Source organism: Myxocyprinus asiaticus, chromosome 19 (genome assembly GCF_019703515.2).
Source record: "Myxocyprinus asiaticus isolate MX2 ecotype Aquarium Trade chromosome 19, UBuf_Myxa_2, whole genome shotgun sequence".
Classification (NCBI taxonomy): domain Eukaryota; kingdom Metazoa; phylum Chordata; class Actinopteri; order Cypriniformes; family Catostomidae; genus Myxocyprinus; species Myxocyprinus asiaticus.
This window is the reverse complement of record NC_059362.1, coordinates 17,804,346-17,816,533: the sequence shown is the minus strand read 5'-3', so window position 1 is coordinate 17,816,533 and position 12,188 is coordinate 17,804,346. Positions and strand designations below refer to the sequence as shown.

Genomic DNA, 12,188 nt, shown 5'->3' with positions numbered 1-12,188 from the left:
TATTTTTAAAACACATCTGAGTTCCTTGATATTCCTGAAATTAGCGCCTATTTGTTTGCTTCTCTTTAACCGATGTGGTGTTTTTGCAGATATCAAAACGTGGAGGTCCATTTTCTTTTGCTTATATTAAATGCAATTTATTCATTTAAAGAGCAGCTACTCAGCACTGCTCATCTCTTTTGAGTCTCATTTGAAGTTTTTGCTGGAAATTACTTTTTTTTTTATCCGAGTACATAAAAGGTGCTGTGCTCATCTTCATTTCACTGTGGACGTGATGGATGAAAGTTCATGTCATTTGGCCTGAAAATGCCTTTAAGTAGACTGTGGATGGGCCTCAGCATGGGAGCACAATTGTGTGCGTTATAATCAAAGTCTTCTATTGCCATACAATGTGCAAATAACGATTTTTTTTTTTTTTTATGGCTTTAGAAGACTATATAGCGCATGAGTCGTATGGACTAAATTGGAGTTTGACATTCACAGCCCCCTATTCGCTTAAACAGACAGTGTACTAGATCAGTGGTTCTTGGTTGGTTTTGCTTCAGGACTTACATTTTAAATTGGGCATTTATATCGCTTTCTAAGTCATGGATTAAACTACTCGAGGTGTATGGATTACTTTTATGCTGCCTTTGTGTCCTTTTTGGATCACGAAAGTGATCGACCCGATTGCCTTACATTGAATGGACAAAAACACCTTATACATCCTTCTAAAAATCTATGTGCGTATTCCGCAGAAAAGAGAAAGTCATCAAATCTATGATGGCATAACTTGGGTGAGTAAATGATGTGAGAATTATAATGTTTGGGTGAACTATCACTTTAAATGTAGCCGGAGTCGTATTTTCTTTTACCATGGGTAGTTTTGTTCATGTTTTCAAGGAATGTTGGCATTTGCCTAAATTGGCTAGCTGGGTTAAGATGACAGATGAATTGCGCCAAATACCACAGAGTTTGATTAGACGTACAGCCTTTGAGACCAACAACAAAATGGTAAGCGTTTTCTCCACTCTTTTTTAAATGTTGATTAGCCTGTTTATTTTGCTATTTTGTTAGTTGAATTCTATTATTTGGATTTGGCATAGTTATTTCCCCTACAGTCTGTGACTATCAGAACACACCTGCTACTCATTTTGGGTCGCAACCCACTAGAACCTCTACACTAGATAACTCCTTTGGGGAAAAATATCTTGATGTTAATGAACACACAAGGCTGAGTAAAAGTGAAAGACAATTTAGATTTTTGGGAGAACTATCCATTTAATACCAGTGTGTGTGTGTGTGTGTGTGTGTGTGTGTGTGTGTGTGTGTGTGTGTGTGTGTGTATGAGAAAGACAGACAGACAGAGGGAGAGGGAGAAAGATAATGTGTGATCTTACCCTCAGCGAGTCTGCGTTCATGGCCGAAGAACACGCGTGTCTGTGAGCTGTGCAGGCATGGCAGAGGCAGCTGAGGGAGGGGACTCTCGCCAGACAACTGGGTCATGCTCTGAAGACAAAAGGTCAAATATTAATTGAACATCTCAATATTGAGATATACAGGTGCATCTCAATAACTTAGAATGTCGTGGAAAAGTTGAACTCAAATTGTGAAACTTGTGTATTAAATAAATTCAATGCACACAGACTGAAGTAGTTTAAGTCTTTGGTTCTTTTGATTGTGATGATTTTGGCTCACATTTAACAAATACCCACCAATTCACTACCTCAACAAATTAGAATATGGTGACATGCCAATCAGCTAATCAACTCAAAACACCTGCAAAGGTTTCCTGAGCCTTCAAAATGGTCTCTCAGTTTGGTTCACTAGGCTACACAATCATGGGGAAGACTGCTGATCTGACAGTTGTCCAGAAGACAATAATTGACACTCTTCACAAGGAGGGTAAGCCACAAACATTCATTGCCAAAGAAGCTGGCTGTTCACAGAGTGCTGTATCCAAGCATGTTAACAGAAAGCTGAGTGGAAGGAAAAAATGTGGAAGAAAAAGATGCACAACCAACCGAGAGAACCGCAGCCTTATGAGGATTGTCAAGCAAAATCGATTCAAGAATTTGGGTGAACTTCACAAGGAATGGACTGAGGCTGGGGTCAAGGCATCAAGAGCCACCACACACAGACGTGTCAAGGAATTTGGCTACAGTTGTCGTATTCCTCTTGTTAAGCCACTCCTGAACCACAGACAACGTCAGAGGCATCTTACCTGGGCTAAGGAGAAGAAGAACTGGACTGTTGCCCAGTGGTCCAAAGTCCTCTTTTCGGATGAGAGCAAGTTTTGTATTTCATTTGGAAACCAAGGTCCTAGAGTCTGGAGGAAGGGTGGAGAAGCTCATAGCCCAAGTTGCTTGAAGTCCAGTGTTAAGTTTCCACAGTCTGTGATGATTTGGGGTGCAATGTCATCTGCTGGTGTTGGTCCATTGTGTTTTTTGAAAACCAAAGTCACTGCACCCGTTTACCAAGAAATTTTGGAGCACTTCATGCTTCCTTCTGCTGACTTCATTTTCCAGCAGGATTTGGCACCTGCCCACACTGCCAAAAGCACCAAAAGTTGGTTAAATGACCATGGTGTTGGTGTGCTTGACTGGCCAGCAAACTCATCAGACCTGAACCCCATAGAGACTCTATGGGGTATTGTCAAGAGGAAAATGAGAAACAAGACCAAAAAATGCAGATGAGCTGAAGGCCACTGTCAAAGAAACCTGGGCTTCCATACCACCTCAGCAGTGCCACAAACTGATCACCTCCATGCCACGCCGAATTGAGGCAGTAATTAAAGCAAAAGGAGCCCCTACCAAGTATTGAGTACATATACAGTAAATGAACATAATTTCCAGAAGGCCAACAATTCACTAAAAATGTTTTTTTTTATTGGTCTTATGATGTATTCTAATTTTTTGAGATAGTGAATTGGTGGGTTTTTGTTAAATGTGAGCCAAAATCATCACAATTAAAAGAACCAAAGACTTAAACTACTTCAGTCTGTGTGCATTGAATTTATTTAATACACGAGTTTCACAATTTGAGTTGAATTACTGAAATAAATGAACTTTTCCACGACATTCTAATTTATTGAGATGCACCTGTATGTATGTATATATATATATATATATAAAACGTCTTAGCTAGCATCTTCTTTATAAAGGGGTTTCTAATCAAAAAAGCTATATATACTGTCCATTATAGCATTGGTGTTTTTTTTATTATTATTTAAACTTTATAGTAGGCAGATCCATACAGCTTTTAAAAATGTCAGTACTAATAGAGCAGTTTGACTCAACAGTGCACAGACATTTCACAGCAAACCAATTCTCTCCGATCGTAATATATTCTCTGCTGCCTCAGAGTGAAATGAATGGTCAAGTATCTATGCTGCAAACAGAAAGGCTGCTGAGTCAGTTCCAAGTAAGTGTGACCTCACGATCAGAGCGTTACGGAAATCACAATGGCTCTTAATTCCTCTGCCCTTGAGCGAGATAATTAAATTCTGATTGCTCTAGGTAGAATTTCTACTATGAGGTAAAAAGCATCTGCTAAATAAAAACTAAAAGGCCCATTCACTGTAAGAATTTTTGGCACGAAAAATACACGACTAGAATTTAACGAAACAATGGATCTCCATGAGTCTAAAATATTTTAGTGCCATGATCCATGTTTTTATGCAAAGGCTATGTGGATTTTTTAAAAGGTTCAGATGCCAAACATTTCATTCATTGTTTTTTGTTTTTTTTAGGAGAATGACAAAAATCTTGCATCAGACTCAGATTATGAATTGTTTTGGAGTGAAAAAAAATTGTATGTATATATTTTATACTTTTACGTTGTTTATTTGCATCAGACTTGATGTGAACTAACCTTAAAGGAAAATGTTGTCATCTTTTTATCCTTTTTGGAGCTTAACAGACAGTCACTATGAACTTGCGTATGTCATTTTATGGAAAGAGCTAATTAAAGATTCTTCAAAAATGTATAGTTTTGAGTAAACAAACAAAAAAAAAAATAACGGACGGATGGATGGATATAGGGTTGGAATAGGGATGGAGTGGATTCACTTTCATTGCATTGTTTTTTCAAACAACATCCAACATCATCTTTTGTGATCCACAAAAGAAAACAAAGTCATGAGAGCTTGGTTTTCATTTTTGATTTAACTATCCCTTTAATATTGGTCATTGCTCATAATATAAGTCACACAACTGTTCTTGGAATTGGTAGATGGGCACCATAAAACTCCCATTAAGAAACAAAGCAAGGTAAAATGATGTCACTTCCACTTATTATGTTTTGCTCATAGGTGATGGAGTTTTATGGACCAGAACAACCTTGGGAACAGAGCGCTGATGAACCAGATTCAACCAAATGATGACGAAAGAGCAGTCTTGCTCAGTCAAATCAGGGCTAAGGTCTGATTGTAGCAGAAAAAACTGGGTCAGTGGTTTGAATGTGACATATCATCAGCGGCTGGATGCACTCTGGCACTCACACACACAGAGCAACATAAGAAAAGGAAATGCAGTCTGGTTCAATATGTAAATTCTCTCTCTTGCTCTTATCTTATGACTCACAGTGAAATTAACCAAGTTAAATGGTAATATTCAAAATTGTGTCATCCATTCATGAGCACTATGAAAGAAGATCTTTATTTTTATTAAACTGTTGGATCTTTAGTGATCGACTGATATGGGTTTTTTAATGGCCGATGCCGATATCCAGACAACAGGGTGACCGATAGGCCGATACAATGCCGATATATCACACAATTTTATATAGTTAATAACAAACATAAAAAAAAAAAAAATGAATAAACTTATTTTATTTACTCAATTTCACTCTAAACTTTAACTTTGTAGAAAAGAATCTAAAAAAAAAATATTGTATTTTAAATGGTAGATAACAGTTTCTTCTGATTTCTGTTTAATCATCAAATTGTAGTAATTTATTTGAATAAATTGATAATATATTAGGAAGAAGGAAATAAGTGCACACAGTAGTCTAGCAAACATGGATGGCATATGTCCATGTTAGCAATCACATTTTCTCAAAAAATACCAAATCAAACCAATTGTACATACAGTGCACAGTGAATAAGATATTTACTCATAGCACACATGAAGCACTTTTACTTTGAAGTTGCACTCATGCGGATCCAGTGCGAGCAGTAATCTCCTGACAGTTTAAACGGCCTGGATCACCTGCTTGGATTCTCACGGACTGACCGTCATGATTTGTGAATCAGAGGAACTTTTGATCCTGAAGATTTGATTCTGGCTGATAGAACACGCACTTCAGAGGAAGATATTAGATGAGCAGTCGACGGGAAGAAAACGCTGGATTTTCGTGAGATTCGTGAATTATATCCATTTAAACAAGATATCTGCATATTTGCAGTCGGTATATAATAGACGTTTTACTGATATATGCCTTTTATCATTAGAAAAGAAAGTTAATGTTGACAGGGAACTGCTGAGGAGAGGCTGATAGAATATGTGCTTTAGAGGTAAATAAATGAGCGTTCCACAAGATGCTGGATCTGCTCAAATTGTGTGAGGTTGGTTTATTACATCTGTTTAAACGAGATATGCGAATATTTGCAGACGTTATATGATATTAGTTTTATTGATATTTGCCTTTTTATCATTAGACAAGACAGTTAAAAGTTACAGGGAACTGTTAAGGAGAGAGCGGAAGAATGAAACAGGCGAGCACTTTAACATTATGAGCTCGAACACGTGTTGCCCACCGGTCTATTACTGTATTAACATGATGGCACGTAACAACAAAACGAACTGTGACTGGTCATTTACGTGTCTCAGTCGCTTAACATGCAAGCAAGACTCAAGAAACAAATCGGCCAAAGGGGGAAAATGTATCAGCCAATGCCGATAATTAAATTCTGAATATCGGCCAATTTATCGGCCTCTGCAATATATCAGTCGACCACTATGGATCTTTTTTTAATTTTTAAACTGAATCCTTTTCAACTGCCATTGTATTGAAAAGCTGGACCGGAATATTTATTAAAACGTCTCTTTTTGTGTTCTGCATAAGAAAGTAAGTCATAAGGGTTTAGAACAACATGGGGATGTGTAAATTATGACAGAATTTTTATTTTTGGGTGAACGTTCCCTTTAATATTTAAACTAGATATATAAAAAAAAGAAAGAAAATATGTGTATTTTTGTGTATTTGGGCAAACGTTCCTGTATACTATAATTGAAAACAACATCAAACAGCATTTACTACACATTTTACTTCCGTAATATTAAGCAGTTCTGTGTGAAACATATTTAACATGAAAAAATATTTTAAACTGATTGGATCTTGAAAAGTTCCAGACCTGATTGAGACTACTCCCAATCACTGATAATCTTCCCTCCAGTGAGATCTTCACAATCTGATTTGTGATCAAATCATTCAGACCAGTTCTGTGAATACTGTAAAGATCCAACTCAAAAGAACAATTCGTTCACAAACCTGACATTGCTACATTTCTCATTAAGCGCTGAAGATAAATGACAAGATTTTCGGTAAATAATGAATGACATTTGGTCTGTCTCACACAAAGCGACTATATGGTTTCAGAAGTCTAGGAATACGGCACACAAGTCATATGGACTACTTCTATGACACTTTTAAGGTGCTTTTTTTAAATTTTGGAGCTTGACAGCCCCAGTCCTCATTCACTTTGATATGAAAAAGAGTGGCCAGGATATTCTTTAAAAATTCACGTTTTATGCTCCACCATTTTAGGGCATACTATGACTTTAAGGGATTAATTGGCATTCCAGTTACTGACCTTGTACACATAAAGGTATTCCCTGAGGAAAGCAGCCTGCTGTACAGCAGACTGTGTGCTGTCATTGATGAAAATGTGTCGGAAGGCGGCCACCGCGTTCTCTGGCTGCCGAAGAGTGAAGGACTGACGGCCAATGGTAAAGTTGATGTGATCTTCAGCCAGCGACCAACCTTTGCCTTTATACACCTGCAAGGCTTGGCAATAACACCTCAATGCATGCCTCTTCTATAGAAACAAAGAAAGAAAGACAGAGACAGAGACAGAGAGTGAATTGCCACATTAAAAGAATTAACTTGCATCTGTGAAAGCCCTTCTCCCGGTTGTGACGCTCAATAGAAAACACAGCTGTTAAAATAGCATCGGCTTCCAGATGAAAATTGCGGGACCGACTTCATGTGACCCCAGTAAACACAGTCTTTCTCAAAGGCCACTTCGCAGCAGATGCCGTTTTAGACCCTGTAAGCTCTTGTTTTATTCATGGCAATAAGCAGCAAGCATATGAGTCAATCACTCTCTCATTCTCATTACGGTTTGATACTCAGAGTGAGGCCTGGCATAATGCTCATTTGGCAAAGCTGGGGAAGTATGCCAATAAAAACTTGTATCCACTCAGGAGAAGAACTTCCTTTGGCATAAACTCAATAAAAATGAGTCATGAAAGCCCCCTTTTTAGCACGGGTCAGTTCTCACTTGAATTTGAAAAATTTTAAACAGTGTGAAAAGCTGTGTAGAAAAGGAGAGAACAACAGCTGTTTGCGTTCAAGACCCTTTAATGGATTTATTAGTATTAAAATACTCCCCTGTGTGCAGCAATTCACAACTGCATGCAATAAAATTCTTCAGCATCTTATACGGTTTTGTAAGCTCAAAATGCACTCCTCAAACACACATTGGTCATTTTGTATCTGTAATTAAAATGTAAAATAAAAGCCAAAATGACATTTGATTTTGCACTGTATTGAAAATATACAGTATGTGTATGCGTTTTGGCATATGCCATACATTTTGAGACTGTTATTCCACTTTAATTGTTAATTGTTTAATATAATCCGATCACTAATTGCTCAATAAAAGTCTGACCTAAGTCAGCTTTGTGGGTAGAAAACATGCAATTTCCATGGGACTTTCTTGTGAATAATAAAGAGAGACTGCTGACGAATGCTCAAATATATCTACATCAGATCCACATGACACTGACTCAACGTTAATTTAAAAAAGATAGCCCAAAAAATTTAATTAATCATTCTTATACATAGCAGGTCTCATTTATATTTTAAATTACTTTATTTTTAATGAATTAAAATATACATTTTTATTTAATAGAATTATATTTTAATTATCTCAACACTTAATATATTTAAGGTAACCATGGAAACAAGGACTGATATTTCCATTTTAGAAATGCATGTTTCTTGTGTGTATGGTTCTACCTGTCCAGCTTTGCTGAAACGATGACCAGCCAGTATCATGTGGAAGGCAAACTTCCTCACCATGGGGCTGTGCATGTTAATAAAGCAGTGAGCAGCCTGCTCCAATAAGAGTGCACTCCGTAGATCAGAGTCCTACCAGACAGGGAAAAATGTATATGCACATTTATACACAACATTCTTACATTTGATTTAAAGACACAGAGTGTAATTTCTGTGCCACTTACAGCAACAAATGAAAATGCAATTTGTTCAAGTGGTGCAACAACAATGAATTTGGGGAAAGACAACCTGTTTGCCTATACAATGGCATCTGGGAAATATGTTTGAAAACAGTCAGTCATTATGCTGGCTCGATGAAGCCAACATACTGTTATTCTACAATTATTATTATTATTTTTATTTTTTTTCCAAAATCCCTAAACCGAGAACAAAATTATAACAATAACTATTTCTAATGCTTTCAAGCTACATTCACAAAACTCGGCACAGATCTTAAAGGTGCTGTAAAGGCCACTTTATACTTCTGCACTGAACCAAAGCACTACGCGTAGCTACGGCGGTTATGGCACAGCCTACGGTGTAGCCTGAAGTGCACCTCTCCAAAAATGTAACTGCGTGTCACGTCGACGCAGACGACAACAGCTGTGATTGGTACGATGTGACCGCCCCGAGCATGAAAAGAACTTGTGTTAGCATTGCATTTTCTCCAAGATTATTTTATTAATGCACCTATATCCACTGATCAGTGATCTTGTCACATCTGCTGTTTTTATAGTCTGTTTTATATAAACAAGTGATAACGTGACAAAAGACACATCTGTTTACATCTAAACACATTTAATAAACTCTGTTTTCTTTCTCGGGTCTTTTACTCTCTATGTCAGGTAGGCTATAAGAGTGAAACAATATTTGTCATATTCTACTCGAGAACTTTCCAATCTGTATGATGTTTTGACCATATGTTTGACAGTATGGTGTACAGTAAATAATCATATTTCATAAGTTATGAAAATGGAACACTTCTAGTTTGTCAGCAGATTTTAAAAAAGCACATGTTAAGAGTTGGTTATTTTGCCTAAATGCATAGTAAAGATTTTAAGCTTTAAAACTAAACCCATTGTGTGTTTGTCAAGCAAGCAGTTTTTGATTAATTTGATTCATTTTTTTCCAGCATGGAGCGTCAAAGTATGCCACATTATTTGTTTAGTATTATTATTTAAGCGAGTCAAAAGCAATCATACAGATGAACTCGTTTTTAATGTTTCAACTATGTTTAAATTTAATAAATACTTTTGAATAAATGAATACCATTGCATTGCCTTCGTTAATTTATTAAACATACAGTTATTTCAGAAATTAAGGCATTTTCGTCTCAATACAATTGCATTTTGGCTGTGTACTCACAAAACGATGCAGACACACCAACGCAGAACTATAAATGCAAACCAACGCGTTGGCCACTACGTGGAGCATACACCATAGGTTCGACGCAGAATTATAAATCAGCCTTAAGCAATTTTTTCATGAAAAGGTATGCAAATATGCTTCTACTCCCTGAAAAATATTAATGAAACAAGTGTCGTGAGATATCGCACTTGTCTCTGTAAGCAACAAATAAAAATGTGTGTGTGGACCGCATTCTCAGACGCTTTCTGCCTGTCACTCATTTTGCGCATTCTCATTTTGTTGTAGTTGCAGCAAATTATTGAGGCTTAATGCCATTTTTATGCCATGTTGTTCATAACAGTTGTCAGTTGAGGGCGCTATTTTTCTGCTGTTGTTTTTGACAACCACTTCTGCTCAGTGTTGGTCTCAATAAAGCTTATTAGATACCTTTGGAGTGCAGGGTTTTGGAAAGAGGGGGCGTAGCTAATCCAAACAGAAAGGCTCAAATTGCTTCCAAAACTGTCTTGCTTTGTCTTTTCTAACTGATCCGACTTAAGCTTTTTTGCACAGCAGACGATGAAAATCCGTAAAAATCTCATAGACTTACATTGACAGAATGTTCAAATGGGCCAACAGAATGCTCATTAATTTAAACTCAAACTGTCAAAAATGTAAACAAACCCACACAAGGCCTTTAATCGGCTTTAAGTTGCACTCTCACTCTCTTTTATGATGGTTTATCTGTCTATACATGTGACAGTCTGTCTGTCTATCTATCTCTCTCTCTGTAGCTATCAAGCCTTACTGTAATGTCTGTATAATCATCAAACATAAAAGTTCTGAAACTAGTTTAAACTGTCCAGACAAGGCTTTGTCAATCCAAAATCAAAGTTTGTCTTGAGGTTTCTAATCAGTGGGTGTTTTCAAACCAATATGGGCATTTTCCAACTGCTTCACTTGATTTGCCAAAATTGAATGGTCGGTTCCCAATGCCTTTCTCACCTCAATGAAGACTGATCTAACACAGAAGTGAAATTCCCTAATTAGAAGGTTGAAAAACACCTATCCCGGTTTTAAAATGACCACTGATTGGGAAACCCCCATTTTTGTTCCATAGAGACATATACTTCATTCTGTTTGATGACTATAGTGGAGCAGACGTTTAAACACTGCGCTTTACAAAATCTGGTACACTCAGATGCAGCAGGGACTTGTGCTCACCTCACTAGTCATCTTGATGAGAAGCGTGGCAGCATCTGAGTATTTGGCCTGACTCTTCAGTATCTCAGCACTTAAAAGACAACATCGCTCAGCCAAGAGCATGTTTCTGAGAAACACACACACACACACAAATCAATTACTTACATTATATGCATGCAACAGACAGATTTACAAAAAAAAAATTACATTACCAGGACACACCAAATAATTCTTTATTATGAATATTTTCCACATTTTAGAATAACAGTAAAGTCATCAAGACTATGAATTAACACTAGCATGGGAATTTTATTGTGATCAGAAAGTGCTATCCATCTTATGTTTTATCTTCTTTAAAACATCCACCCTTTATCTTGATTTCAGCACAGCACACTCTGGACATTCTTTCAACCAACTTCATGAGGTGCCACCTGGGATGATTTTAAACAGCACTGAACAAGTTCCCATGTGAGCTTGGCACTTTTGTCCAACTCATCCATTAAAAAGATTTGTAAAGAAATGCATAAATAGGAACATTTTATGTTTGTCTACAAAACTAATTTCAAGCCTTCAAGCCTAAGCTTTCAGATCAAAAGGTCTTTAAGATCCTGAGAAGAGGGTGCAAACTTTTAAATGGTTGTGTATATAATCCCTCACTGAAGTACTTCAAAATAATAGTTAACTCAAAAGTGCTTTTGCATCCTTTTTAAAGCTTGAAAGCTCCAATCTTCATTCTTTGCAATTGCATGAAAAAAAAAAACAAACTCCTTTTTTTCTCCAAAAATTTCTCCTTTTGTTTTACGCAGAAGTCAGTTAAACAAGTTTGGAATGACATTAGGGTGAATAAATGAAGACAGAAATTCCATTTTTGGGTGAACTGCTCTACTTTCAACCACACAAACATGTTACAAATGAAACCATGTGTGTGCTCTTACTTGCACACGTCTCTGTAGGTCTGTATGGCTGTGTCCATGTAGTGTGCTGGGTATGGCCTTGGAGCCCCGCTCTGCAGAAAGGCAGAAACAGCAGCCATTTCCTGTGCAGACAGAGATACAAGGCAGCCAGTGTAAGTTAAGCTCGCTCTACACTAGCAGACTCAAAACAACTCGTTTTGTCCGAGGGTGTCACACATGCAGACCGTTTTGCTGAGATCTCACTCTCTTCAGTCAGAGGTATGACACTTGGCGATTAAAAATGGTGGAGGGGTGACACATATAACGACTCACCACAACTATCTCTCTCTGAAAAAATAACAAGAGTAAAACTGCAATTGCAATAGTGTGATCTGGGGCATTTTCAGACCTGTAGCTTGCTTGATTGTTCCAAAACAGGGGCTAAAATAGTTACAATGTTGCATTTTCTTCATGATTAATTTGGCT

General features: G+C 37.2%; 1 protein-coding gene across 4 annotated transcripts in view; it reads right to left on the bottom strand.

The window, feature by feature from the left end:
* Positions 1-12,188, bottom strand: part of LOC127410371 (trafficking protein particle complex subunit 8-like) — an 83,944-nt gene that overhangs the window by 41,030 nt on the left and 30,726 nt on the right. For 3 of the 4 annotated variants that reach the window (XM_051645591.1, XM_051645592.1, XM_051645593.1), the window contains 5 exons: positions 11,745-11,845; positions 10,831-10,936; positions 8,224-8,355; positions 6,794-7,018; positions 1,380-1,488 (listed from right to left, as the gene is read on the bottom strand). In XM_051645591.1, the coding sequence (XP_051501551.1) occupies positions 1,380-1,488; positions 6,794-7,018; positions 8,224-8,355; positions 10,831-10,936; positions 11,745-11,845 (673 nt within the window). The remainder of the gene's footprint in view (positions 1-1,379; positions 1,489-6,793; positions 7,019-8,223; positions 8,356-10,830; positions 10,937-11,744; positions 11,846-12,188) is intronic. The other variant, XM_051645594.1, reaches the window with a different exon arrangement.